The following is a 15,805-nucleotide window of genomic DNA, read 5'->3' as shown; positions in this document are numbered from 1 at the left end:
ATAAATAAATCTTTTGAAAAATACTTATTTATTATATATACAGTATACTGCCTGCATGTACAACTAAACATCAGAAAAGGGCATCAGATCTCACTATAGACGGTTGGAAGCCACTATGTGGTTGCTGGGAATTGAACTCAGGTCCATCTGGAAGAATAGTCAGTGCTCTTAACCTCTGAGCCATCTCTCCAGCCCCCAATAAATAAATATATATATATATATATCAATAATCAATAATATATATATATCAGGTGTCTATCTTTTATTGATTTGTTAGTGGGTTAATAATAACTACCACAATAATTTAATTTAATAGACAACTTTCACAACACTTAGAAATTCAATTTTTGAACAATTTTGGTCAATTAATTCATCTTAAAAGAATTCACAGCTGGGCAAAGGTGGTGCATGCTTGTAATCCCAGCACTCTAGGAGACAGAGGCAGGCAGATCTCTGTGAGTTTGAGGCCAGCCTGATCACAAAGTAAGTCCAGGGCAGCCTCGGCTACACAGAGAAACCCTGTCTCAAGGAAAAAAAAAAAAGAAAAAAAAAAGAAAAAAAAAAAGCACTCACTTATGCTGCTCTAACTTAAAAGAACAGGATACATAAGTCACATGGTTGATTTACATGTGTCTACAAAAATCTCACAGTATTTTGGACAATTCTATTGTGTAATTATAACAGTTGGCGACCTCAGAAAGCAAGTGTGGTAAGGTTGCTTAGTGAACAAGTAGAGCTGCTATAATTTCCGTGGGTAACAGACCTGCATCCGCTACCTTATAAAGATATCACAGAAATGTGTTTCCCAAAACATCACTAGAAAAAGCAGATCATGATGGGTGGATTCTTTGAAGACAGTGACTCCCTTTTCTCTGAAGACAAGGCACAATTCAGTTGATTGGGTTTCAGCTCTAGCCAAGTTAATGTAATTGCTGTTTCTATCCCCTTCAGCCATGTTACTGTAATTGACTGTGTTAGAGCGTGGTTGCATTTAGGCTCAGCTGTTTCACTTTAAGTGATTAGGTTGCTAGTGCTGCAGATACATTGACAGAATTATGCTTTCCTGGAACTACATTAGGTCACTTGCCATTTCCACTAAGGGCTGACCTAATCTAGCACCGTTTGCCTTTTCCAGTTTCATCAAGAATGCGCTGTTCTCTGGGGCAATTTCTGACTATGTTGTTTTATTGTATATTTTCTGACTGTATTGTTCTGGCTGTAAACTGAACAACTATGGTCTTTATTTCTTCCACATCTCTTACAATCCTTTCTGCATATGAATGTCACATTAACCACCCTAAAAAGTGCTGCTATGAGCCTAGCTATAGTGGTGTACACATTTAATTCCAGTGCTTGTGAGGCAGAGGCGGACGGATCTCTGAGAGTTCCAGCCAAGGCTTCACAAAGAAACCCTGTCTCAAAAAATCAAAACCAAGACCAAAAACAAGCCAAACAAACAAACAAACAAAACAAAACAAAACCCTGCTGCTATACAATCCCAGCTATTTGGGAGGCTGGCAGGAAAACTGAAAATTAGAATTTTGTTTGGGCAATATAGCAAGACCCCATATCAAAATTAATACTCTCTATAAAGTAGGAGAACATACATGCAATTCCCATGTTGGGAAAGGGTTTAGCACCAAGAAATCTATATAAATATCTCCTCTAATTTGCTGGGCTTGGCACATGCAGTACTTGAGAGACAGGTAGATCTAAGTGAGTTCAAGGGCAGTCTGATACATAGCAAATTCAGGTGAGCCAGAGCTACAAAGTGAGATATTGTTTCAAAACAAACTTTAAAACAAAGGATTGGACATGGTGGCACAAGCCACCACTACTCAGGAGGCAGAGGTAGAAAGATCTCTGAGTTTCAGGCCAGCCTGGTCTATAAATCCAGTCCAGGACAGCCACGGCTACACAAAGAAACCCTGTCTCAAAACAAACAAACAAAAAACAAAAATGGTGTGTGTGTGTGTGTGTGTGTATGTGTGTGTGTTTATGCATGTGAGTGCAAGTGCCTGAAGAGACCAGAAGTGTTGCATCCCTTGGAGCTGTAGTTGAGGCAGCTGTGAGCCACCAGATATAGGTGTTTGGAATCAAATTCACTGGAGTCCTCCTCAAGAGCATTATTTGCTCTTAATTGTCTCTTCAGGTCCTCCTCCACCCCCAATTGAGTGTGACCACTGGGTTCACCTGCAATTCTTACAACTCAACAAGAAAAAGACAACCTAACCTAAAAATGGCCCACAGACTTGTACAGACGTTTCTTCCGGAAGATATGCAAGTGGACAACAAGAATACAGAAAAGATGCTAAAGCATTAGTCATGTGGGAAACGCAAATCAAACCACAATGAGACACCACTTCATCCTCAGGGGAATGGTTGTACAAACAAGTAAACTACGAAGATTCAGAGATGAAAGATGAAGTGTTGGTGAAGACGTAGAGAGAGCAGGAGACCTCACACAACTTCTTTGAAGGAATGTAAACTGACCAGCCTTGAGCTCTACATTGTGCCTCTAGCTCTCAGGAGACTGAGGCAGAAGAGTCTCTTTCTCTGGCGTAAGATATTAAATTCAGGGTGTCATACATGTTAGACAAGGACTCGGTCAACTGAACTATACTCCCAGCTAAGAAGGTCACAAGTTCAAAAGCTAAACTGAGCTACAGAGTCAGTTCTAGGCCAGCCCAGTATGTATGTACTCTATACATACATACATACATACATACATACATACACACACATACATACATACATAGGATATTAGGACTGGGAAGATAGCTGAGTGGTTAAGAGCACTTATGGCTCTTGTAGAGGACCTAATTTAGTTGCTAGCACCCACAAGACTGCTCACGACTGTTGGTAATTCCATTTCCATTCTGTGTCCTCTTCTGACCTCTGTAGGCTCCTGAATGCACGTGGTGCACAGACATACACCAAGGCACACACACACACACATATACATAAATGAGTGTCCCCAAAATTAAATAAATAAATAGTACAAGCAATAGGAAAATAGTTTGACAGATCCTCAAAGGTGAATACAGAATTACTACTCTTAAGTATATATCCAAATTTATTGAAATCATGTTCTTAAACACAAATAATTTTTCAAGTTCTGAAAATCAAGCCCAGGAACCTACACAGGCCAGGTAAACACTCCACCACTGTGCTGTTTCCCCCTGAACATGCTTGTGACATGCATGTTCATAGTGATACTATCACAACCATTAAAGATACAATAACACAACTATAAATTGATGAGTGGATTGAAAAGAGCTGAACCTGGGTTCTTTGCAAGAGTAGTCTCAGCACTCAGGAGGCAGAGGCAGGCAGATCTCTGTGAGTTTGAGGCCAGCCTAGACTACAAAGCAAGTCCAGGACAGCCAAGGCTATACAGAGAAACCCTGTCTTGGAAAACCAAAAAACAATCAAACAAACAAACAAAAAAATATATTGATGTGGGAAGACCCAGCCAAGTAGAGGTGGAGCCACCTGAGGGCAGGTGGTCCTGGGTTCTATAAGTGAGCAGGTGAGCAAGTGAGTGAGCAACAATCCTCCAAGGTCTCTGCTTCTGTCGCTGCCTCCAGAGTCTTGCCTTGAGTTCCTGTCTTAGCATCTCTCAATGGTCTGTAACCCAAAATATGTAAGTCAAATAAACCCTTTTCTCCCCAAATTACTTTTGATAGATGTTTAATCAGAGCAATGGAAAGCAGACTAATACAGAGTTCAAGGCCAGCCTGGGTTAGAGACCCTTTCTAGAAAACAGAGGAGGATGGGGTAGGAGGACCAAATCAGTGAGATGGCTCAATGGGTGAAAGATGCTTGTTATCAGGCTTGATGATTAGCATTTGATCCCTGAGACCTGCATGGTGGAGAGAAATGACTCTTTTTTTTCTTTTTCTTAAGATTTATTTATTATGTGTATGTATTATTTATGTTCTGTCTGCTTGTACACCTTCCCACCAGAAGAGGGCACCAGATCTCACTATAGATGGTTGTGAGCCACCCTGTGGTTGGCTGGGAATTGAACTTAGAACTTAGAAGAGCAGCCAGTCGGGCTGGAGAGATGGCTTGGAGGTTAAGAGAACTGGCTGTTCTTACAAGGGACCTGAGTTCCAATTCCAGCAACCACATAGTGGCTCATAACCATCTATATTGAAATCTGGTGCCCTCTTCTGGCCTAAAGGCAGAATGCTGTATAAATAAAAAATAAATAAATCTTAAAAAAGAAAAAGAAAAAAAAAAAAAAGAAAGTTGTTCTCTGACTGCCACACGCTTGCTCTGTCATTTATATTCACACACACAAACATACACACACACATGCTAAACTAATGAGTAAAAGAAGTATTTTTTTCTTTTAACTCATAGAAAAAGCAGTTTGGTGATTTGAGGAACTTGTTTGAGGGGGACTCAGGGAACACTGTTTTATAAGTACTGATTTTCTTTGGGGATGATGAAAGTGTTTGGAAATAGATAGTAATGGTTGCACAACACTACAAATATGAACACTACTGAGTTGAACACTTTAAATGATTATTAAGTATTTACATTAGACTTGTTTATTTCATGTGTATGAGTGTTTTGCTTCCATATATGTCTGGGTATCATGTGCATCCTGGAACTGTAGTTACAAATAGTTGTGAACCATCTAGAAATCAAACCCAGATCTTCATAAAGAACAAGTGCTCATAACTGTTGAGCCATCTCTCCTGAACCTAAAAATATTTATAAAAAATATTTGTTTTGCTGGGCATGGTGGCACATATCTTTAATCCCAGCACTCAGGAGGCAGCTCTCTGTGAGTTTATGGCTAGCCTAGTCTACATAACAAGTTCCAGGATAGTCTGTGTTACAAAGTAAGACTTTTTCTCCAAAGAAGTGTGGAGTGTGTATGTAGTGTGTGTGTGTGTGTGTGTGTGTGTGTGTGTGTGTGTGTGTAAGCCAGAGGCCAAAATTTTGGAGTGAGTTCTCTTCTTCCTGTGAATTCTGGTGATTAAACTCAGGTCACAAGGCCTATGCCATAAGCATCTTCACTCACAGATCCATTTTGCTTCCCTGCCTTTCTCCTCCCCTCCCTCCTCCTCTCTCTCCTTCCCTCATTCTCCTCTCTTCTCCCTCCTTCTCTCCCTCCTCCCATCCTCCTATCCTCCTCTCACTCTCTTTCTTTTTGGGCTCTTTTGAGACATGGTCTTATTTTGTAGCCCTGACTGTCCTGGAACTCACTCTGTAGATCAGGCTATTTCAGACTCACAGAGATCCATCTGCCTCTGCCTCTCAAGTTCACAGCAACTCTTATAAAGGAAAATACTTAACTGGGGCTTACAGGTTCAGAAGTTTAGTCCATTTTCATCATGCCAGGAAGCATGGCAGTATATATATACAGACATGGTGCTGGAGAGGAGTTAAGAGTTCTACATCTGGGGGCTGGAGAGACAGCTCCGCTGTTAAAAGTACTGACTGCTTTTCTAGAGGTCCCTGGTTCAATTCCCAGCAGTCACAGGGCAGCTCACAACTGTCTGGTTTGTAAATCAAATTCCAGTGGATCTGACTTCCTCACACAGACATATATTCAGGCCAAACAGCAAATGTACATTAAAAAAAAAAAATCTACATCTGGACCTGCAGCCAACAGGAAAAGAGGCAGCAATACTGGACCTGGCTTGAGCTTCTGAACCCTCAAAGCCCACCCCCAGTGCCTGCTTCCAGTAAGGACACAGGTCCTAATAATTTCAAATACCGCATTGCCTATGAGCCTATGGGAGTCGTTTCCATTCAAACCACCACACAAATAAAAGAAAAAAAAATAATGGCCAATTGTGGTGGTACATCCCTTTAATCTCAGTACTTGGGAGTCAGATCTATGTGAGTTGAAGGCCAACTTAATCTACATAATGAGTTCTAGGCCAGCTAAGGCTATATAGTGTGGAAAACAAGGTGGATTTAGAGATGCCTCTCATCAGTTAAGAACGTATCTAGAGGACTGAAGTTTGAGTTCCAGAATCCACGTGGCAGCCTGCAACCTTCTGTAATCACAGCTCCAGGGAACTGGACACCCTCTTCTGGCCTTCTCAGGGTTAGACACACAAATGGGTAAGTGGGGCAAAGATGTATACACAGACACACCCATCCTGTGAGGCTGGGACCTGGAAACCTGACTGGGGCTGCAAGAAGGACAAATATACAGACAGACATACCAAAAAAAAAAAAAAAAAAAAAAAAAAAAGCCAGGAGTAGTTGGGCTGTAGGCTCTGATGTAGAAAACAATCTGGAACATCAGTGACTTTATTATGTATTGCATGGGGAGGAGGACTTGGCAGTTAGGAGGGCCCTGTAGGCAGACAGTTTCAGGCTATCACCAACTGAGGGGCAAAAGCTGTAGTTACTAATTTTTGCACACACTGGTCAGTTGCTACTAAACCCTCATGCTTGGACCATAGAAAGACTCTGGCGATCCCATGGGTCTGAGGTGTCAGTTTTGACGGTCATGTTCATGTCAACAACACATTCACTCAGGACTTCATCCTCTCTTTACATGTTTACTTAAGGCATCAGTTTACTTAAGGCATCAACTCTGTACAGACAAAACATCACTAGACATAAAAACAAACAAACAAATAAAAATAAGAAACCCCCCAAAAAACATACAAAGCAAGAAAATGAAAAGAAGTTTGGGGCCAACCTAGGCTACATAATGAGACACACTAAATGAATAAATAAATCGGCTCACAAAGTTGCCTGGGCAGCATTGAGTTAACTCTAGCTCAGACAGTCTTAAATCCTCCTTCCTCAGCTTCTCAGGCAGTGGTCTAGGGTCTGGGCAAGAACGTGGTTTTAGATCCCCTGTCCTCAGACGTATGCTGCCAACTAACAGCTGTTTGACCTAAAGTAAATTATTAAACTTCTCTGGGCTCATCTGAATAATAGGTGTCATGACTACTTACTTCAAACTTAAAAAAAAAAAGTAACTTCCTTTTTTGTTATTTTTTTTTAAAAAATCTTGAGGATAATTTTTTAGCATTTTAAAGAAAAACCCCTTGCAAGACAGTGGTGGCTCACACCTTTAATCCTAGGAAGGTTGAGGACCACTGCTCTAAAGGGTTTCAAGTAGTGCAGGCTGGTATGACACTTGTAATGTAGCACAGGAGCTGCAACTAGCCTTCAACTCCTGATCTTTCTGCCCTTGCCTCCGAAGTACTGAGATTACAGATCTGGGCACTATGTCCAGCCTTGTATTTGTTTTTTCTTTGAGACAAGGTCTCATGTATCTCAGACTGGCCTCAACCTCAGTGTGTAGCTGAGGACTAACTTGAACTTTTGATCCTCCTGCAGCCAGGGCACAGTGGTGCATGCTTGTAATCCCAGACTCTGGGAGGCAGGGGCAGGAGGATTGCTGTGAGTTTGAGGCCAGCCTGGCTACAAAGCAAGTACAGTACAGCCAGGGCTACACAGAGAAACCCTCAAAAAACCAAAAACCAACCAACCAACCAACAAAAAGATTACAGGTATATGCCTCCATGCCCAGTTTTTGGTGCCGAGGATGGAACCCACTGTTTTGTGCTTGTTGGGCAAACATTATGCCACATTAAGCTATAACTCGAGCTACCCTCCTTTTTTTTTCTCAAGAGGCCAGGTCCTACTCTATTGTCCAGAGTAGTTTTAAACTCCTGGAGTCAAGTGATTCTCCTGTTTTATCCTTTCAAATAGAACACGGACAGCCTGGCAAAAAGACAGACTCTACAAGGTTCTTAGGAAAATATATCAACAAATTCAGGCCTGTTGGCTCACACCTATAACCCCAGCATCCAGGAAGCTGAGGTAGGAGGATTGTAGGGAGTTTGAGGCCAGTTTGGGTTCGAGTGAAACCTTGTCTCAAAAAGCAGCACTACACTCCGGGGATGACCCCACATCCAGAAATACATGAACAGCACAAACTGAAGTCAGTGGCTTATAAACAACAACAGAAAGCCGTGGCTCTAATCCCAGCACTCAGGAGGCAGAGGCAGGCAGAGCTCCGTGAGTTCAAGGCCAGCCTGGTCTACAGAGTGAGTTCAGGACAGCCAACACTACAAAAAGACCTTTCTCAAAACACCAAAACCAAAACAACACTAACTGAACATGGTGGTGTACACCTTTAATTTCTGCAACCCGGAGGCAGAGGCAGGAAGACCTTTGTGGGTTCAAGTTCTAGGTCAGCCAGGACTACACAGTGAGAACCTATCTAAAAAAAAAAAAAGACTTGAAGTTGGGTATACAGAAGTGGAGTTGGATCTAGGAGTAATTAAGGAGAGTTGGAAGTTCTGAGTATGATTAAAATACATTGTATGGAACTCTGAAATAATTAATAAAAATATTAAAAACAACAATAATAACCACACCAGATATATTAAATAATACATAAATAACTCAGTGGATGAGCATTATGTCTGGCACATAATAAATGGGCAGAAATGTTAGTATGATCATTAAGCCCAGGTTTTGATTCCCAGAACCAAATGGCAGCTCACAGATCCCACTGTAACTCCAGTTCAAAGGGATCTGATGTCCTTTTCTGGTCTCCATAGGTACCAGCCAAGCAAGTGGTATACAGACGCTGAATTAGGTGGGGTAGCTATCGCTGCCACAGAACACCATGACCAAAAGACCAAGAGTCGGGGAGAAAGGTTTTTGGCTTACACTTTCATATCGCTGATCATCACTGAAGGGAGCCAGGACAAGAACAGAGCAGGAACAGGAGGCAGGCGCTGATGCAGAGGCCATGGAGGGGTGTGGCTTAACTGGCTTGCTCTCCATAACTTGTTTAGCCTATATTCTTACAGAGCACAGGACCACCAGCATCGTGCACCATGAGCTGGGCCCTTCCCCAAGAATCATTAATTAAGAAGATGCCTTAGAGCTGGATCTTATGGCATTTTCTAGTCTCTCTCTCTCCCCTCCCCCTCCCTCACTCTCCCTCTCTTCTTCTCTTTCCACTCCCCCCCACCCTGTCGTGGTGTCCTGAGAATTGAGCCCAGGTCCTTTGGAAGAGCAGGGCCTGTGCTCTTAACTACTACTGTCTCACTGTGTAGTCCTGTCTAGTCTGGAACTCTTTATGTAGACCAAGCTGGCCTGCCTCTGCCTCCCTAGTCCTGGGATTAAAGGTGGCGCCATCATGCCCCGCTACAAACTCGTTATCCACCCAGAACGTAAGATTCTGATCCCCTTTCTGCCTTGGTCCTTATTCTTTCCATTCTCTCTGGTCTCCAATGCCCTAATATCTAATTTCACGTTGAACCAAGGGGGAGGGGGGGAAGTATAGCCAGGATTGTGCATGTAAGCGTGAGTTCCCCATTTGCACTCCCCCTTCATCCCCCAACTCCTCCTCCACTCCCCAACCCCACCCTGCCGAAAGTGGCAGAAGGAGGCAGATTCTCTGTACAGGAGCAATGGGACATGAAAGCTGGGAAATGAACTTGGGTCTTTAACCAGCATATGAACTCTTATCTACTGAGCCATTTCTCAGAAAAAAAAAATTAAATATATTACAATTGAAATATTTATTTATTGGGTATGTGTGCTTGTGACACAGCGCGAATCCTGGGGATATAATTGTGGAGACCTTGGTTTGTCTAGTTAACGCTTGGCTGCCTATAGCTGGATGGCTCTAAGCTGGTGACCCACAGCAGCTGTGGCTATCCCTTAGGACCTAACAGGGGCGCTGGGAATCCGGATTCGGGCCTGGCTCCTCGGCAAGGCCAACGCCAAGGATTAGAGAGACACAGCTCCCCCTACAGCGCGTGCACCAGACAGGCTTACGGTCACGTGGCTTCCGACCACTAGCAGAGCAAGACTTGCTTTCTCCGTTCCCCACGGAAACAACACCGCCCTCGACGACCCTCCCGCCCCTTCCGCGCGCCGAGCTACTACGCTGATTGGTCAATACCTGGAGGCTGGCTTAGCCTCACCCAGTGCTGCTCTCCTGGGGCGGGGCCTAGTGCAGACTCAGGGCCAATCAGCGGCGACGTCGTCTGTGCGACTCCACGTCGGCAGCTGCTGCGGGCAAGATGGAGGCGCTGATTTTGGTAGGAGCTGGAGGGCTGGTGGCTCCGCCGTGGCGTCCAGCGGGTCCGGGAGGCGGGGTTCGGCAGCCGGGGCCAGGAGAGGGGAGTTCCGGGCAGGCCTCGAGGCCAAAGCTCCCGCTGTACTAGCAGTGCGAGCGGGGCCCACATGGGACCCAGAGCCGCGGCATAAAGTAGGAAGCCTTGCCGGGAAGAGGGCAGAGTCGGTGTCGAAGTTGAGGAGAGCATGCGGGGTGCTTAGGACAGTTCTGAGTGCGCTGGATCGGGGTCCTTCCAGTCTCCTCCATTTAGCGTTGTGGATCATCCCTACTTGAATTTCCCCAGACCTCCATTCCCTCCTCCCCCAAGTTGCAACATACGGAAGGGAGGTGTTTTGTCAGCCCCAGATCCTCCTGGTGGTGGTCAGAATTCGACTATGTTTTGACAGTTCTGTGTCCAGTTCCCCTACAAAACTTGTTTAGTTTTCCTGTTAATCCTTAGTATATAATTCTGTCATGACTGAGAATTAGCATTCCATCCAAGTTCTGGAATACCTGGTAGAGTTAGTACAGATTTTGGAATATTGTTCCTGACACCTTAGTCTGTTCTCCTTTTCCTTCTTCCTTCACATTTTAGGAACTCATGCTGTAGGATCCGTCGTCAGACTTCTTTCTCTGGTTTGTTACATGAGAATTGTGGTTACAGAAGTGCGTTAGCTCTCTTGTCCGTTGATCCTTTCAGCTTGTTCAAATAAAACGCTACTTCTGTAGGACAGGACCAGAGCTTTTGTTTCAAGTGCACTGGATGTTTGGAGACGTGAGTCTGCCTACCTGTGTGTTAGTGTAGGCATCTAACTTCTTTTCTTGCGTTGGATTCCAGGATTGTTTCCACAGGGTCTTCCTTGGCTCCTCTTATCCTTAATATTTCTGGTTTTGTTTGTATGTTTGTGACGGCGTCTCTCCCCAGCCCCCTCCCTGGTGTCCCAGCTCTTCTACCTAGAACTCATTATGTAGATGACCTCAAACTCACAGAGATCTGCCTACCTCCCAAGTGCTGGGATTAAAATTTAAAAGTGTGTGCCACCACGGCACTCTTAGTTGAGTGAGGATTTTTGTAAGTCATACTGGAATCAACTTTGCCACATAGCCAAGGCAGAATGCCATACTCACCTGACATTTACATGGGGATTTGAACTTTGGTTTTTTATATTGCTGTGATAAGCACTTTAATCACTGGCCTTCCTGCCCATACTTTCTTACTTCCCTTCTTATAGATATCAAAGAGAATTTATTCCCATCCTATGAGTTGGGCAGGTTGAAGCAAAATGCGTAACGTCTTGAGTAGCCTTAAGTATTCACTGTACTAGTCAGTGAACTTGTAAAAATGTGCTGACAGATGTGACTAGTCTGTGGATTTGGTTTCCTTGGACTTTTTTAGCCTTGTTAATCAGATGTGGTGGCTCACATCTGTAACCCCAGCACTCAGGCTGAGGCCAGCCTGGATTACAGAGTAAGAACTTGTCTCATAAAACCAAAATTAACCTAAGTTGGTGGAGCCAGCTTAAAGAGTGAAGAAGGTGATACCTAGGGATCCCTTTACCACTGGTTCTGTTGGGTGTAGTGCAGTGGTGAGAGCACACGGTCTGGCTTTAAAGGCCCTCTATTTGGCCCCTAGCACTGGGAGAAGTTGAAGTTGTGTGGGGTAATTTCTGTGTCATTTTCTCTTCTCTGGCCTGTTTGAGTCTGCTTCTTCCACCTGCTGCAGTAACAGATCCTTGCTAACTTACCTGAACACCCTTACCTTTACTTTAAAACTATACTGAGTCTTTGTCACTAGTATCCTATGTAATGGGATCAGGGAAGGTGAGTTCAGAAAAAGTCTCTTCTCTCTCTCTCTCTCTCTCTCTCTCTCTCATCTTATTAAGTAGCCTTGGCTGGCTTTGAACTTGTAATCTCCCAGCCTCACCAAATTTCTCTCTGAAAGTTTTTTTTTAAGATTTTATTTATTTGAATGTTCTATCTGTATGTATACCTGCATGCCAGAAGACAGCAGTAGAAGGTATAGATGGTTCTGAGCCACCATGTGGTTGCTGGGAATTGAACTCAGGACCTCTGGAAGAGCAGTCAGAGCTCTTAACCACTGAGCCATCTCTCCAGCCCCCTGAAGGTTCTTTTTAGATTTATTTTATTTATTACATATACACTGTTCTGCCTACCACCAGCAGAGGGCGCCAGAATCTCACTATAGAGGTTATGAGCCACTATGTGGTTGCTGGGAATTAAACTCAGGACCTCTGGAAGAGCAGCCAGTGCTCTTAAACTTTGAGCCATATCATCATTCCCTGAAGTTTTTTTCTTTTTTTTTTTCCTTTTCGAGACAGGGTTTCTCTGTAGCTCTGGCTGTCCTGGAACTCACTCTGCAGTCCAGAATGGCCTCAAACTCATTGATCTGCCTGCCTCTGCCTCCTAAGTCCTGAAATCTAAGGCATGTGCCACCACAAACTGGCTTCTCTGAAGGTTCTTATACTTCTTTTTTCTGTAGGTTCTTACACCTTTTTAGTTTACAGAATTTTCCTTTTAGCCATAGGTTATATAAAATTTTTGTTGAGGATACAAAAATGGCTACAAGTGGCTCCTGCCTTTAATCCCAGTACTTGGGAGGCAAAGGCAGGTGGATGTCTGTGAGTTTGAAGCCAACCTGATCTACAGAATGAGTTCTAAGATAGTCAGAGCTATGTAGAGAGACTCTGCCTCAAAACACGAACAAACCCCAAAACCTACAGGTATTAGTTCTTAGACTGATCTTTAGATTTCTTGAGAATTAAAATAATATCTTTTTTCCTTTTGTGTTAGTTTTTTTCAATTTTATTTAGTGATTTAAAAATTATTATTATTATTATTATTATTATTATTATTATTTTAGAGATAGGATCCTACTTATGTAGCCCTCCCTAGCTTAGATCTTGCTGTGTAGATTAGGCTGGTTTTAAGCTCACAAAGATTCTCCTGCCTCTTGCTTCTGGTACTAGGATTAAAGGTGTTTGTTACTGTGCCCACTTATGTCATTATCATCATTATTATTTTTATTTACCTTTTGAGACAGGCTCTCTCTACATATGCCTGGCTGTCCTGGAGGTCACTGTGTAGACCAGGCTGGTCTCGACTATTAGAGATCCACCTGCCTGAACCTCCCAAGTCCTGGGAATCAAGGTATGCACAACCACACCTACCCTATTAATATTATTTTTGAGAACAGGGTCTCAAAGCCAAATTTGGCCTTAAAGTCGTGACTCTTCTGCCTCTATCTTCTAAAAAGAAGAGATTATAGGTGAACCACCATAAGCCATATTCTGTGCTGTTTTGAGGAAGGCTCTTTAAATTTATTTTTTATTTTTTATTTTTATTTTTCTTTTTAGTTATAATTTGTTAACTCTGTGTCCCAGCTGTATCCTGATCCCTCATTCCCTCCCCCTCCCCAACTTCCTCCCTGGTCTCCTCCCTAATTTTTTTTTTAACTTATTCTTATTTTTGTTTTATGTATATGTGTGGGTAGGTACCCACAGAGGTCAGAAGAGGATTCTCTGGTACTGGAGTCACAGGCAGTTGCTGCTTGATGTGGGTTCTAGAAACTGAACTCAGGTCCTCTGCAAGAGGCAGGAGAATTAGGAGTTTGAAGCTAGCAAAAAGAAAGCAACAAACAAAAATCCAAGGAGTCCACTGGCTGGTGAGTGTACAGTGCCTGGACAGCACTGAGGAGTCTGCTCTTAGAGAGGCATGGTCCTATACTGCCTCAGGCTTCCTTTCCATGCAACTCTGTTTGCTGGCTTGGCAGGACCTCTGAGAAAGCCTGATCAGAACATGTTCTGGCCTCACCTCCACAAGGTACACTACTGTACAGCATGGAGAAGAGGGAAGAGAAGATATGGGGGCCAAAAAATGGATTGAAATTTGCCCCATTCTGGGCATTTTTAGGTAACAATAGATTCCATCATTGAGGTACTTCACAGTGGATCCTTCTTGAATTAAGTGATTCAGCCTTGGGGGATGGAAAGATCGCTCAATCGTTAAGAACACTTGCTTTCTTGCAGAGAACCTGGGCCAGCTTTAATTCTCAGCACCGTATGGTGGCTCACCACCATCTGTAGCCCCAGTTTCAGGGGATCTGACACCATCTTCTGCCCTTGGGCCCCAGGTGTGCAGGTGATGCACAGACATGCAGGCAGAACAGTTATAAAATACTGAAGAAACAGTCCAGCCTGAGCTCACAGTCAGCTTTATCGAATCTTCCTCCAGTCCTTTGTCTCTCTGTTCCCAGCCTGGCTCTGGCCTCAGCCTCCTCTGCTGCTTATTCTGCTGGCTGTCCTTTCAGTTGTTGGTGAGAGCAATCTACAGGTTGCCATTCTCCATTTATAATCTGGAGTCTTAAAGTTAATAACTTACACTCTCCTTTGGCCTTTGCTTTTTTTTTCACCCTCAAAGCTGAATTACTATAGCAGTTCAGATCCTTAAAACCTTTGGACATAGTTTTTCCCCCCTATTTCTAGGTTTTAATTTCTGAGTGCTTTTCTGGTGTTTTACAGATTAGACCTCAATTCTATCCATTGCCTCCCTGTAATATTTTATCCTAAACCTGACAAAATCCTGATTTCCACGTCTCATTCAAATATCAGGCCATCTAAAGTGCAGCAGGATGCACACGTGTCTAGAGGAGGGAGCTGAGGAGCACATCAGTGACTCAAAGGTTGATGCCGTCTCGGTGGCCTTTGCTTCCTGAATCATCTTAATGGGGCTTTTGTTAAATTCCTTTGGCAGTAACAGTGAAGTACTTGGCCTAAATGCCCCCTCCTCCTGCTTTGGGTAAAGGTATCAATTACATTAAGTCCCCAAAGCACTCCCACCCCCTTCCTGGCAGTCCCTTGTGCTCCTCTCCCAGCTGCGTCCTTGGTGGCGCTTAGCCCCTCCATTTCGTTAGGAGAAGCAATCTCCTCGTTCCTGTGCTGCAGAGATATATTTCTCAGCCAGGGATTGAGCGGTGCCAGCGCTGCCCCGGTGAGGTCCCTGGCAGCCATAAAAATTTTTATTGTGATTATGTTGGTGTCGGGGTGTCCATCTGGGTTATTGCACACCTAGTTTAATTGATTGAAGTTTAATTTATTGACACTTCAAATTAAATGATCAGAATAAACTGTGCTGTTACTCTGGCCGGCTTGTTTTAATGGTTGATTGCTGGAAGCAGACCTTGGCTTGAACTAAAACCCCAAAAGAGTAATTGACGCTGCTTCTAACTCTCTCCATGTCTTGCCCTCTAAGAAGACCTCGTTATAGATTTCCGACGTATTTATTTATATATTTTCCCTCTCTTTCACAGTGGTGGGAAAGGGTTGGTCCCTGGCAAGGTGTACAAATTATATCAAAAGTCCAGGGGAGCCATCACATGGTCAGAAGGGGGAGGAGGAGGCCTCTAATAAAGAAAACCAGACCCTGGAGAAGCCAGGTCTTCCCTGGGAGGTAGATTGTGAGTGTAGTTGCCCACTATGTGAAGGAGCCTCAAGGCAGGCTTGGCCCTTTTCTCATCCAGGTCCTTGCTGCTCTTTCTTATTCCGCTGGCATGGCTTGCCTGGGTATTGACAGCAAAACTAGAGGAAAGAGGGAGGAGCTGGAGGGGCAGTAAAGCTGGACTAGGCATCACCAGTGCCTGTGCAGCCACCAGTGCTGGAACACTAGGGAGAGTGCAGCTGATGACCGTGCCCTGGGAGGCTAGGTCCACAC

The 15,805-nt window shown here is 43.8% G+C and overlaps 2 protein-coding genes across 3 annotated transcripts in view; one reads left to right on the top strand and one right to left on the bottom strand.

Annotated features, from left to right (window-relative positions):
- Nfe2 (nuclear factor, erythroid 2) overlaps positions 1–10,020 on the bottom strand; it is a 27,628-nt gene extending 17,608 nt beyond the window's left edge. Inside the window, exon 1 of the mRNA XM_060388475.1 lies at positions 9,923–10,020. The gene's annotated coding sequence lies outside the window, so the exon portion shown is untranslated. The remainder of the gene's footprint in view (positions 1–9,922) is intronic.
- The window catches only part of Copz1 (COPI coat complex subunit zeta 1), a 24,099-nt gene continuing 18,269 nt past the window's right edge, over positions 9,976–15,805 (top strand). For both annotated transcript variants that reach the window (XM_021652096.2, XM_060388480.1), the window contains exon 1: positions 9,976–10,061. In XM_021652096.2, the coding sequence (XP_021507771.1) occupies positions 10,044–10,061 (18 nt within the window). In that variant the 5' untranslated portion in view covers positions 9,976–10,043. The remainder of the gene's footprint in view (positions 10,062–15,805) is intronic.

Source organism: Meriones unguiculatus, chromosome 8, assembly GCF_030254825.1.
Source record: "Meriones unguiculatus strain TT.TT164.6M chromosome 8, Bangor_MerUng_6.1, whole genome shotgun sequence".
NCBI classification, from domain to species: domain Eukaryota; kingdom Metazoa; phylum Chordata; class Mammalia; order Rodentia; family Muridae; genus Meriones; species Meriones unguiculatus.
This window is presented reverse-complemented; position numbering and strand designations above follow the sequence as displayed.